We start from the raw sequence: 13,786 nt of genomic DNA on the forward strand, positions 1-13,786 counted from the left end.
TCTTCAGTTGGTCTCCACAACTACATCTAATATGCCATTTTCTTCTCTTCCTCAAACCAACCACAAAGTGTAAATGTTTTAAACTACAATAAAGTACAGGTAGACTGTTCCTTCTTTAATATTCTATTGTTTAACAAGTAATCACACTCTCTTTTTCTTGTCTTGCTTAAGGTCAAACTTTGGGATTTTCTACTATATTTTTATGTGGCCATAGGGTCTTTCCATGTATTTGATGTTTTCATATCTGCCTCAGCTGAGTTGCCCCCGAAACCCACAATCACGTACCAACAATAGCCCCCAAACTACAAAGTGCATTGAGCATTAGAACAACGTTAAACTTCTGTGCTCCAAATCAAGGGAAAAATGAAAGAACATGTCACTATCACATAGGATCACCTATACGTCTTTTTTGGCCATTATTTATTTGCTTACTAATTATTTATTATATAGGTTTGTCATTAAATACTCTCTGGATAATAGGAAGATAGATTACTATAAGAAAACTAATAAATAAAGGCATTAGTCAATATCTTGCAGCATTCCATTAGCAATAATGCATTTTGTAGGTTTTATAGTTATTGAACAAAGAATAATCACCATCCTATTTGCAAACTAGAACTCAACTTCCAAAATGGAAATTAGAATGATGATCACTTCACTGGAGCCTGGGAGCACCAGACACTATTTAGGTTTTCACAAATGGTAGTTACGTTTATTTCCCACAACTAATACTCATTAGAATGAAAGCTTTTCTATTTCAACATGTGCCATTTAAACCTGCTTCTAAAAACAACACATTATCGCTTTTATGTTGTTCATCAACATCAGCGAATCACAAGCCTTCCCTGTTGTTTTCTCTCCGTCTTTAGTGTGGCTATTTGCATCTCTGATCTCTGGGAAATTGCAAGAAGCATTCCCTTTATGTTGGATTTTTATTTCTTCCTTTCTTTTGGATTTGCAATTAAGAGTCTGGTTTCTCCTGACATTAAAGCCTATATTCTTCTAAAGAGACTATTATTTTGTCAACTGACAGTTTCATTAATAAGTAGAATTACCATCTGCCATGTTGCATCTTAAATTATCCAGTAATTGCATGTATATTAGTTTTCAATTTGGGGGATTAATCTCTTGAAAAGATACTCCCCTCCTCTATTAGAGTCAGATAGAGTTACAGGTGTATTTCGACAGAATTAGATTTGTAAGTCCACTTTGCTGTTTTGTTCCTGCCACACTGTAATCCTAAGGTAAAATTTCACAGTCCTTTCTAGGAATACTCCATTCTTTAATGCTGAGTTCAGTATATAAACGATTGTGCTTTTATCCTTATTGCTTTCTCATATAGGATATGATTTTTGAAAGACAAAAAGAAGTAACATTTTGTTTTCTAGACACTTGGTTAAAAAATAAGAGTCAGCTGAAATCCTTTGGATGTATTTTAAAGGGAAAAGCATAGCCTGGTTCATATGTATGAACTAGCAAGGAGGATTTGGGGGTATCTCAGCAATCACCCCGCTTTAAAGCTGTTAAGAATAAAAGGCACACACCTCCATAAATATTAAAGCCACTGTCTTTATTCTGCCTGCCAAAACTGTTTAAGAAAAACATATATCTTTGGCTGAAAATTCCAATTACAAACAAGTTCAGAATTCTCTTAAGGAAAACAGTATTTTTTTTTCTTTCTATAACAGATTCCCTTTCATGTAATTTTCATTCAGTCATATTTCCCTATGTCTTATCTCTATTTTTATTTTAAACCATATGTATTATGCAGACAATGGCCTCTTATTCCATTTGGGATCTCAGATTTGGATGTGGGCAATCTGGGGTATTTGTAAAGAACAGAATAAAGTTACCCAGGGGCTCTAATTCCAGCTACACATTTGCTGACAAAACCCTACTGAAGAGATCTGAAGGGAGCCTTGGGGAGCAGGGAGACATTGTAGAAAAATAAAAACCCGAAGCCAAGGAAATGCAAGTCACTGGCCAGCCACGCAACGAACTGCAAGGAAATAAAGATTAGGCCGCAAACTCCCTGGTTCGGATTCTGGGCAGTTTCACTAAGTCCCGAGTTCTCTGGGGAGGCAGACTTCTGGCACCCCTGGCCCTGCCCCCGAGGGAGAAGGTAGTTAGTGAGCTTGCCTGGTGCCTGAGCGTCTCCTGAAAACACACATGCACCTCCCGTAGCAGAAGCTTCCGCTAAGGCTGCCTGTCCCCACAGGCAACAGCTATTCCTCTTTGAGTATTTTTTCTTTCTTTTTTTTTTTTTTTTTAGAGGCAACAAAGCTCATTGTAGGTGACTGTTTAAGAAAAATCTCTCAGATCTTGGAACTCCTTTGCAGACTGGCTTCCCTGCCCTGGCTGTGCCCGGAGCACTCGGCAGGTCCCGGTGTGTGTCTGCATTTTTTTTTTTTTTAGAGGCAACAAAGCTCATTGTAGGTGACTGTTTAAGAAAAATCTCTCAGATCTTGGAACTCCTTTGCAGACTGGCTTCCCTGCCCTGGCTGTGCCCGGAGCACTCGGCAGGTCCCGGTGTGTGTCTGCAGTGGCCCGCTGGCAGCCCTCCCTGTGCAGGTGCATTTTTCATGAGGGATAAAGAGCAGCCCATTACACTCCCGGAGACCCTGGAGGAAACGGACTCCGTGGATGCTCGCTGCCTGGTGGAGGGCAGGACGAGCTCCATTTCCCCTCCCTGCAACCTCTGCTCTGATAAATACCAGCCCAGCCCTCCCCGGAATCCTCCTGGGATGCGAGAGCCCAGTGTCTGGGGAGCAAGGAAAAGGCAGGGCCGGGCACTTCCCGGCGGGAGGGGAGAGGGCAGCCCATCCCGCATCAGAGCCGGGAGTGGATCTCTTTTCCTGCGGAGATGTGGCTGCTGTGGGCACGCCTCCCCGCTGCCAGCCTGGCACCAGCCTCGCTGCCAGTCCCTGGGAAAACCCGTTAGCTGCACAGCCATGCGCCCGCCCCTGCTGCAGCTGGGCGCGCTGCTCAGCTCCATGGCCGTGATCTCAAACTGGATGTCCCAGACGCTCCCCGCCCTGGTGGGGCGCAACACCAGCAGGCTGTGGCCGCCAGACGCCTCAGTAAGTCAGGCTGCACACGCGGGGTGGGCTGGGCCTCTCGGGGAGTGAGTGCACTAACCAGTGGGCTGGCTTCTGCCGCTTGCGAAGCCTGAGGTTTTTGCTTCTCTGGATGGTGGTAACTTTAGTATTTTTTTTTAATGAACACTTAAAAATTACATGAAAAAATAGATTTCCGCAGAAATTACCTGCGAAGGGAAAAACTAGACTCCTTGAATGCTTATGCATAAAGAGTTTTCACTTAATATTAACCCGAGGTGTGGAAAGCTATTTAATTTGTTTCTTGTTATTTTAAATCTTCGTTTAATGTCTGTAAAATCCCGTTAATTGTTCCTACAGAGTCTAGTCTTTCTAACCTAGCTGTGCTATAGCAGGTTCTGCCTTGAACTTGAATTCCTGTGACTTCGCAATGCGTTCAGCCAGAGAAACCAATCTCTTTTAAACATAAATGAATAATAATAAAAAAACACCTCAGCAATTTAAAGCCTGCCAAGAAGACCTTAAGAAGCTAAGAAATGCCAAGAACAGATAACTTGCCTGATAAAAAGCCTCTCTCTGTACTGTTTAATTTTTTATAAAGACTTTTCCCATTACAAGTGTAACTCCCGTAGTCTTCCTTCACTGAAATGAATGGCTTCTTAACCCTCCCCAGATTATAGGCAAGTCTCTTCTGATAGCCTGAAGCCTGCTTTAGTTAGCAATACTCTAAAACCTCCCAAACAAAAACAAAAACGATCAGCTTTTCAAACAGAAGTGCGTACATCCAACTGAGGGGGTGTTCTAGAAAGACAACTTCCCTGCTGCTCTGGGAGGTCTTTACGTTTTTATCTTATCTGTTTTTACCACTGGACTCCCGCAGTATAATAAAAGGCCAGTAAAAAAAGGCAAGTAACCCTCTATTTTCAAGACTTGTTTGCAGCTACTAATAATAATTAATCTATCCATCAATGTGCAATTAACTGAGTAGAGCCAGGGGGTCAAATTAATTACTTAATTAGCCTGATTCGCCAGGTGCTTGGGCGCCAGCAGAGCACACTGGAGGCGCAGTCTCACCTGCACTTACCGTTCCCTCTGCCCTCGAGTGACTTAAGAAACCTCAGTGCCTCGGGTATTGAGATTCCCCTCCTTGCCTGCATGGTGTGTGTGTGGTTGGAGGGATGCAAAGAAGATTGCAGTTAGAAAGAAAGCATACTAGCCCAGCCAGCGTGGCTCAGTGGTTGAGCATCTTCCCATGAATCAGGGAGGTCACGGTTTCATTCCCAGTTGGGGCACAGGTCCGGGTTGCAGGCCTAACCCCAGTAGGAGGCATTGCAGGAGGCAGCTGATCGATGTTTCTCTCTCATCACTGATGTTTCTATCTCTCTCCCTCACCCTTCCTCTCTGAAATCACTAAAAATATTTTTTTTAAAAAAAGAAAGCATACTCTGTCACCAACAAACAATTATAAAACAAAGAAACTCACACCACTTCATAATCCCCGAGCCAAACGCTCTCACTGTGCATGTGAATACTGGGGGGGTGTTCACCAGCTTAGCTGTGTAACAAACTCTGTCTGGGAATAAAACTGAACTGAGAAATTCAGCACTGAGCTCTTCAAACTCCGCACCTTGCCTCTGAGGTGGACATCTTGTGTGTAGATAAGACATTGGCTTGGTTATTTCCAACGTTGATGGCGAAGAATTGAATTTCCAAAATAAGGCATGATTCTCTTAGGATCTCTATTTTGTAATTTTGAAGTAAGTTTATGTTCTTTACTTTCTGGTTGGTAATCTGCGGGTTGAAAAGTGTAAAGCATCGCTATGGTTTACGGATGTGTTGACACAACCAAATATTCCTTTGGATGAAAAAAAAAATCTCAGAAAGTTCTGGAAAGTTTCTGCTCTGGTATTTACTAGAATGGATGGAGAGACCAGCTTGCAAAGGTTCTTTTTTCCTTCGGGTAAAGTGGCATACCTTACCCAAGAGCAAAGTCAAAGATGGCCTTTCCCCACCTTAATTATTCAAGATAATTGCTCATACTTTAGAGTTCCCGTGGTGAAAAAGAATGAATCTGTATTTCCTAGATTAAGATCATCAAATGTTAATGCTGGAAAGGCTCTTAGGAAGCATCCAAGCCAGGAATTTCACACTATTTTTAAGCAGCAATGCCCGGCTACCTGGCTATTTTATTCAAATCCTACATAAGGATACTGAATAAATATAGGGTGTCCCAAAAAATGTATATACACTGTGAATTAGTATAAAGGCAGTGCTTATTGAAACACATTTCATTTTCAAAACTGAGCTTAGCAGCTGTTAACGTGTGTATACACCTTTAGGGGGGAGCGCCCTGTATTTGTCGCAGGAAACTTGGAGTGGAAATCCAATATGTAAAATAGGTCATTAGTCACACAAATAATTCATGATGGGAGGAGACATTTCCTGGGCCCGCACCCTCTGCCCCCTCCCCCTACAATCAACCCCTTGGCCCAGTCAAGATGGGGCCTCGGTCTGCACTTTGAAAAATGCCCAGGCCCAGCCAGGGTGGTGGCTCGGTGGCTTAAGCATCATCCTGTGCCCCAAAGGGTTGCAGCTTAGGTTTCGGGTTTGATCCCTGCCTGGGGCATGTGTGGAGGGTGGTGTCTGTGTCTCTCTCTCTCTCTCTCTCTCTCTCTCTCTCTCTCTCCCCTCCCCCGCCCTTCTTTAAGCACGTCCTCAGGTGAAGATTGGGAGGGGAAAATGCCCAGAAACTCAGCATACAACATAAGACCTAGCAATGGTCCACCCACTGATTTTGTTCCCTTCAAAGGATCGGAATCCTGGCCCTTGCCCAGCCCTCCACCTGGGCCCCAATAAATGACTGCCATGCCTTCCACAGAAAAACCCACTGGTGTCCCAGGACATCACCCCAGCTTCTCTCTGGGTTGCCAAGGGCCAGGTGCTTCCCTGCTGCTTGGAAAATGCCCTCCACCCACCTGGGGCGCCTCCCCTGGAGCGCAGCCCTGTCTGGCTACTGACAGATGGGCTCAGACCGCCCACCAGCATCTACCTGCAGAGAACGGATGTGATGAGCTCTGGGCTCAAAGCTGGAGAAACCTGACATTTACTAAATGGGTGACTTGCGGGGGACTGCGGGGGGATTGCTTACATTTTTTGAGTTTGTTTCCTGATGAGTAAAATAAGATACTGTCTATTTCTAGTCTATTTCTAAAGGAAGTTGATTCAAAAGAAATGAAGCTAATACAAGGTAAGAAGTTTTCTAAACAGAAAAACCTACTGTCATGCAAGGCATTGTATTAATTTCTACGTTCAGCCTGGTCTCCAGGACCCTTCTTTCCTGGTACAGAGCCCTGAAGTTTGGAGGTAACTCTCGTATAGTAGCTCTATATTTACAAAGGCAGTTTTGCAATTAAATTATAAGCAAAGAATGCAGACTTGACACCCGATTGTTGAAATTATCATTTCATCCTCCTATGTAGAGCACTCTTAAATAGTTCATGACTTTTGTAATATTAAGAGCTGCTAAATAGTTCATTTAGTTCTAATTAACACAGAAGGTTCAAAGGGACTGCATCAGCAATCACTGTGATTAGCAGTGGAAGGTAACGAACTACACACACCCTCCAGGTTCAAGTGCAGGGTTTCACAATTGTTAGCAAGGCTACGTTCATGGCATGGGGAAGGTCAGGTCACGGGTGGTTCCCTGTTAAACTTTCAGGCTCTGCTTCAGACCGTGCAAGCACCAATCCCAGCTCTGCTCATCACCCCACTTGGAGCAGCTTCCTTCCTGTCTCCAGGTCTCAGCTTCCTCACCTACAAAATGGGCAGAAGAACATCCCCTGGTCTATGAGGCTACTGCCACATTCACAGCCAACAGCACCGGTGAGCTGCCACGCAATGGCTAGAGCTCCGGAAAGTCTGCTATCACCTTACACGCGTGTGACCGACACCTGAAGACTTGCTCTTACAAGTTCAGACGGAAGCAATCTTTTTGAAGAACCACTTAGTTACTTCCTTACATGGGAGGTTTTCGTTGTTTTATTTGGATCCTCATTTTAACGCAAGTGTGGTGCCCTAGAGGAGAACCCGGGAGCCATCCATGAAACCTCCTAGAACAGCCGTGGGCAAACTACGGCCCGCAGGCCGGATCCGGCTAGTTTTAAATGAATAAAACTAAAAAAAAAAAAAGACCGTACCCTTTTATGTAATGATGTTTACTTTGAATTTATATTAGTTCACACAAACACTCCATCCATGCTTTTGTTCCGGCCCTCCGGTCCAGTTTAAGAACCCATTGTGGCCCTCGAGTCAAAAAGTTTGCCCACCCCTGTCCTAGAATCATCACTATTCCTGGGACGGGGATCTCCGTCAGACCCCGCAGAGCTGTGGGGACCCCCTCTCTTACTAGCCTTCCTCCCTCTCGAGTCACCTTTTCATGGCCCCGGAGGTAACGTGCTGCATTTGGGATCATTTAGACCAGCGGTTCTCAACCTGTGGGTCGCGACCCCTTTGGCGGTCGAACGACCCTTTCACAGGGGTCGCTTAAGACCATCCTGCGTATCAGATATTTACATGACGATTCATAACAGTAGCAACATTACAGTTATGAAATAGCAACGAAAATAATTTTATGGTTGGGTCACAACATGAGGAACTGTACTTAAAGGGCCAGAAGGTTGAGAACCACTGGTTTAGACGAACTCTGTAGTAGAGAGGTCGGGCTCTTTACCATGATTCCTACAGGGAGACGCCTGGAAGTACAGGCGAGGCTGGAGTCTGTGCTTTGATGAAGCGGATGCTCCGGGGAAATGCGAAGCGAACATCAAACCTATTCACCTCCCCGCGCTCCTCATTCCAGGCAGCACCTGACCCCTGACCCCTGCCCGGCCGTGATCAGCGTCTCACTAGTTAGCCCAACACTTGGCAGGCAGACATCAATATTAATGCTGCCAGGTTTCATCATCGCTGTTTGCACTGCTGTTAAAGGTGTTTTAATATTATAATTGGGTTGGCCCTTGCTCCTTCATCCGAAAGCTAAATTGATTCGAGTGACAAGCCTTAATTTTCTGACATTTTTTGAGATTTGTGTCCCATGCTAGAAGCCCAGCCGCATCGACAAAACCTATGTGTGGATATATTAATCCCATCCTGCTCCTAAGCTTAAACCTTTAATCATATCCTTGAAACCACTGCTAAGCTGTTTCCATCTCCGGTCCATAGGTAATCTCTTCGCATTGTTTTCTCCTTTAATACAAAAGGAATATTCTTTGAGATCCGCTCTGACTCTAATAATATATAATTCTGAACACATCTTTCTATCCTAACTGGATATTCAGGTATAAATCCTAGGAGGAAGGGGTGAGGGAGGATGAAAAAGATAGAAATAATCATAAATCCAACGCCCCAGAAATCGGCGAGGCCATAGGAGACTTCTATGAACTACCCAAAAAAGGCGTTTGTGAAAGGAGCCCCAAAAGATGGGTTTGTTGCTAAATCCCTTGAAAAGAGAAAGAACTGTGTGCTGGCTGATGGTGCGTGAGGAGCTGGGGCCCGGGACAGAAGAAACAGGAGATGACAGCTGAGACTCCCAGAGACGGAGATGCCGGACCACGGCGGGTCTGTGGGGAGAGGAGTCTGCCTGGTGTGTCCTTTTAAGAACTGGCTTCCAACGTCTAGAGGCAAACAGAGCAGCCCATTAACTGGGCATTTTGCAAGACAGAGCTCTGCTGGCCTCCAGTCACATCCTGTTCCAAGCCCCATCTCAGCGACCCAGCCCAGCCCCTCTCCCAGCCTTCCTGGGCCTTGCCCCTCCAGATTCATGTAGACGCCTTCCTTTCTAGACGGCATCCGTCTTCCTCTGCCCTGGCCATAGAAGACACGCCTCCCTGCCTGCTGAGTCCCGGAACCAGAGAGGGGCGCTGGGGATATTCCTGGGTGTGGACGTGAGCCAGCGCTCACTAAGGCGGCCCAGGGATCTGTGTCCACAGGAAAAACACAGTCAGTGCAACTTGGGTGGTCGGTAGCTTTTCTACATCCGTGTGACTGACCTTCAGAAACAGCTGCCTGGCCCAGCCAGTGTGGCTCAGTGGTTGAGCATCGACCTCTGAACCAGGAGGTCACGTTTTGATTCCTGGTCAGGGCACATGCCCAGGTTTCGGGCTCAATTCCCAGTGGGGTATGCAGGAAGTAGCTGATGGATGTTGTTTCTCTCTCATTGATGTTTCTATTTCTCTCTCCTTCGCCCTTCCTCTTTCTCTAAAAATCAATAAAACCTATTTTAAAAAATAATAATGGGCCCTTAATACACGGGCAATTCCTTGGGATAAAGCTTAGCTTCAGAATATCACACATGAGTAACCATCAGAAAAGAACCTATTGCTAATTGCCACTATGGTTGAGAAAGACAAGCTGTGGGAGCTTACGGAGAAAGACTGGTCGTGTGTGTAAGTGGTTACCGGATGCTCCTAAGGCAGCATTCGTCTGTCCACAGAGCACTGGGGAGGGGCAGGCCGGTGAGTATCGGTCACACAGAGCCTAGAGGAAGAGAACGGCTAAGGAAGGTGTAACTGCATGAGGCTGTGCCGGCCATGCAACCCGTCTCCTCGCTTTCCTTTTAACTGTAAAAACAAAACCAGACTTTGTCAGAAGGATGCTTTGCTGGCCCTCTCCCCCGCTCTAACGGGTCTGTGTGTGCTCCCCGTTTCCCCAGACGCAGGTCAGCCCCAAGGAGGGGTGGCAGGTGTACAGCTCCGCGCAGGACCCCGACGGGCGATGCATCTGCACGGTGGTGGCTCCGGAGCAGAACCTGTGCTCCCGGGATGCCAAGAGCAGGCAGCTGCGCCAGCTGCTGGAAAAGGTAGGGTCCCGGTCGCGGGCATGTGTGCACGGAAATCCCCCTTCCTTGCAAAAGAAGTGGGGGGAGGCGGGCGTGGGGGTCAGGGTCCTCCCAGTGTTTGCTCCCGGAAGGAGTCCCTCGCGCTTCCTGCTCTGCTCTGCTGATGTGACTTTTCACCGCTCCCAACCCCGTCTTCTTAGACTGGCTCTCTGTCATCTGTCTTAATGTCCAGTGTGTCTCCTTAAAGGAAAAAAAAAGGTAGGAAGTCTTATTCTGCTGCCAGAAATGGAGCCTCGACTCTCAGAATCACACCAGGCTCCTTGAGCTCCTACTTTGGGATTCCATTATGAAGCCTGCAAGGAAGCTAAGCTAATGGCACGCACTGCGCAAGCTCTCAGGACGGATAACGAACAAGTCCGAGTATTTGTCAGCACTCTCTAAGGCAGTGGTTCTCAACCTTGGCTGCACATTAGAATCACCTGGGAATCTTTTTAAAATCCTGATTTCTGGGCCTCATCCTCCGGAAATTCTGTTTCTTTGTTATGGGGTGGGTGGCCTCACCCCATAACAAAGAAACAGAATTTCCGGAGGATGAGGCCCAGAAATCAGGATTTTAAAAAGATTCCCAGGTGATTCTAATGTGCAGCCAAGGTTGAGAACCACTGCTCTAAGGCATGCCTTTAAGCATCAGGCTCTTCAGTTTCACTCAATAGCATTCGCTCCATATCACGTACTGAAGCCGGTCCCTAACAATCAACTGCTGAATGGCCTTCATTTCCTCTTTTACAGACACCAGTCGGCTCATGAAAGGTTATTGATGTGCGGTGTGGGGAGAACAAAACAAAACAGAACAACAATGGATGGTTCTTTCCATTCTTCTCATTCAGACTTTGCCTGTGCTGGGCCCTGCGTACAGCAGCACAGCTGGGGTGCCAGGCTGACGGGGGATTGAAGGGGGGCGGGTGGCAGCAGCTACAAGTTTAAATGCCATCGGGGGCGATACGATACATCAGGTGGACATCACTCTCAACAACTCACGCGGTGCCATATCCATCCACGCAACTGAACATCCAATAGGGACTTTACAGAAAGTTCAGAGAAGCTAGAAAAATCAAAGCGTTGAATCTCTGAGTACAGACATCCCAGTTTATGCCACTCCCAGGTGCCCGGGGGCACACAGGACCTGACCTTCACATTCCCCACTGACCAAGCATGTCACGTGGTACGAGAATGCTGTTCCTACCAGCGATGTTCATAACGACAGCTCCTGTCTGTTCTTCTGTGTCCACCCCCTTCCGACCCTCAGAGCAGACATGGTTGCCTCTCTCAGTTCCCTAAGAGGAAGCTGGTGCTTGTTGAGGTGAAACCACCTCTCGACGTCACTCACCGGCAGGTGGTGTGGCGACCCCACTCCAGTTCTGCATTTTCTCAATGCCCCGCGAGTGCCCTGCGAGTGCCCCGAGAATGCCCCCGGCGGCCCCCATGCCTAATTAAATGCTGCCCTGCCCAGCAGGCTGAGCAGTGTTTGTATCAGTGAATACTAGGACTGCAAGCAGTTCCACATGCCCCGGGGGTTAGATGCCCAATCTAAAGTTGTCCCCTTAGCAAAGCTTGCCAGCCATGCAGTCTCCCTGCACAGGTAAACGCACCTGCGCTGTCCAGCTCACTCATTCTCAGAGTGTGGCTTCTGGAACAGGCTGCCAGCGACGGACTCACTGACGAAATGATTGAGAGACACTGCACAGGATTCCTCGCTCTGAAGATTTCCACCACACAGTTCACACAGAGGCTCTGTGAAGCCCCACAGTAGAGACCTATTTATCTGTGTTAAGCCCGTGCCATGTAAACATGTGAAACTGCTGGACTCTTCCCCAAGGAGCTGCCGCACTGATGATGAAGGAGAGTGAAATCTAAGTCAATTTGCAGTGACGTTTAAAAGCCCTCAGACATTTGATTCACACAAGGAACCAGAAGAGTGAGAGTTCCAACAAATTATCAACAAAGGGGGACCCCGAGCTTGCCACACCCTGCGGAGAGGCTGTGGGCACGGGGACACATGTGGAGAGATGGACAGCAGGGCAGCAGGGCTGTGGGCACAGGGAGATGGACAGCAGGGCGGCAGGGCTGCGGGCCCCGGGAGATGGCTGTGTGGGGAGATGGACAGCAGGGCAGCAGATGGCTCTTCTCCCGGCGCGTGGAATCCCGGGGACGCAGTCTCCGGTGTCCCCGGGAAACTGACTCTCCGTGGGTCCCCGAAACCAGTGGGAAACTAACCAGTCCCGGGACAGCCAGCGGGAGAGGACGAAGGCAGCAGAGCAGGTCCTGTCCCAGTGGACAGCTCTGTCTCTAGCCATGACCCACGGCGGCTCCTGAGATCGTACACGATTCTGCTGTGCAGAGGCCAGACCAGGACTCGGCACACATTCTCTCCGGGCATTTTCCTGCAACACAGTCAAGCTGCACTGGAGTTCGAGGGGGCGGGTCAGAGGCAAAGGAGCCGGGAGGCTGTGTCCGTCCATCCAGACCCCTCGCCTGCCCTCGCTTCCTCCCTGGGCACGGCCTTCCCGGAGAGGCTCACCGGAGCAACGACGGTGGGCCTCATACACACGCCGTGTTCACGCGTGCACTGTCCTTAATAGAAATGGCGTTTCTTTATTCGTGCTGAGCCGCAGTGAAGCTCGGGTGTTTGAGAGCCTGACATTTAGCCACGATGCAGCCACGATGCTCGCAATGTCGCCTCGGTAAGTCCGAGCTGCACTGAGGACGGGGTGTAAGTGAGGCTTTGAGTGCAGGAGCGACTGTACGTTAATAAACACTCGTACTTGGAGTCCTGCGGTCGCTCCTTCTCGTGTGAAAGGAAATCACACACTTACCTCCCTTGAAGTCTGAGATGACCCCCCAACATGGACTCGGCTTTTCCGACTTGTTTTTCTCCCGGAAATTCCTCCATGTTAAGCGTCGCTTCTCAAAATCTCACAGACAAAGGGATCACTTGGGGATCCTGATGAAATGCAGATTCTGATTTTCAGACAAGATTCTGGGTCCCGGACAAGCTCCTAGGAGGATGTGGCGGGAGATGCTGCCCGGTAGACAATACCCTGGGTACCAAGGACACGGCCCGCCTTGTCCTCTAACCTCGCGCGTCCTCCTCCTCCTCTCCCCGAGCCCGTCCACAGCTCCCCTTCCCTGGCCTTCGTTCTGGTTCCAGAATGTCACTACCACAACTGTGAGCGCAGCCCTTCCCCGTTTCTACACGCTTCCTGGGTCACCTGTGTCCCGCTTCTCAACAGCCTGGGGCTCAGGGAACCTGGAGCTCAGGGAACCTGGGGCGGTGCCATCCACCTAACACGCGTTGCGTGCCCACCTGCCCAACACCTGCTACCACTGCCTTCGCCCAGGTCTGTGAGAGCAGGCTCCGCGGGTGAGGAGGGCCCAGCAGGGTCTGGGAGCTGCCACCATGCACCTGGGTCCGTCCCCCTCCCCTCTGGGGGTGTGTCCAGTGCCTCGAGGTGACTGCACCGCCGTGAATGCACTGAATGTCCGTTAGGCACTCCTGACACCCACAATGGCTGAGCACCCCAGATCTTGAGGTCAGAGGTCAGCATCAGTACTTACAGAAACAACTCATTTTAACCTTCAACAAAATAGGGCACTGATACGCTTACGAAGCCCTGGAATAAAAAATCTATTTCTCCTAAGTGCCCATCAGCAGATGAGTGGATTAGAAAACTATGGTATATCTACATGATGGAATACTACGCTGCTGTAAAAAAGAAGGAATTCTTACCATTTGCAACAGCATGGACGGAACTGGAGAGCATTATGCTAAGTGAAATAAGCCAGGAAGTGAAAGAAAAATACCACATGATCTCACTCATTTATGGATAATAAAGAC

At 48.1% G+C, this 13,786-nt stretch overlaps 1 protein-coding gene across 2 annotated transcripts in view; it reads left to right on the forward strand.

The window, feature by feature from the left end:
- OLFM3 (olfactomedin 3) overlaps window positions 1-13,786 on the forward strand; it is a 92,092-nt gene that overhangs the window by 64,742 nt on the left and 13,564 nt on the right. Inside the window, exons 1-2 of one of the 2 annotated variants that reach the window (XM_005878530.2) lie at window positions 2,490-3,080; window positions 9,766-9,912. In XM_005878530.2, coding sequence (XP_005878592.1) covers window positions 2,583-3,080; window positions 9,766-9,912 — 645 coding nt within the window. In that variant the 5' untranslated portion in view covers window positions 2,490-2,582. Of the gene's footprint in view, window positions 1-2,489; window positions 3,081-9,765; window positions 9,913-13,786 lie in introns of those variants that run through there. The other variant, XM_005878532.2, reaches the window with a different exon arrangement.

This window comes from Myotis brandtii, unplaced genomic scaffold (genome assembly GCF_000412655.1).
Source record: "Myotis brandtii unplaced genomic scaffold, ASM41265v1 scaffold565, whole genome shotgun sequence".
In the NCBI taxonomy this organism is placed as follows: Eukaryota; Metazoa; Chordata; class Mammalia; order Chiroptera; family Vespertilionidae; genus Myotis; species Myotis brandtii.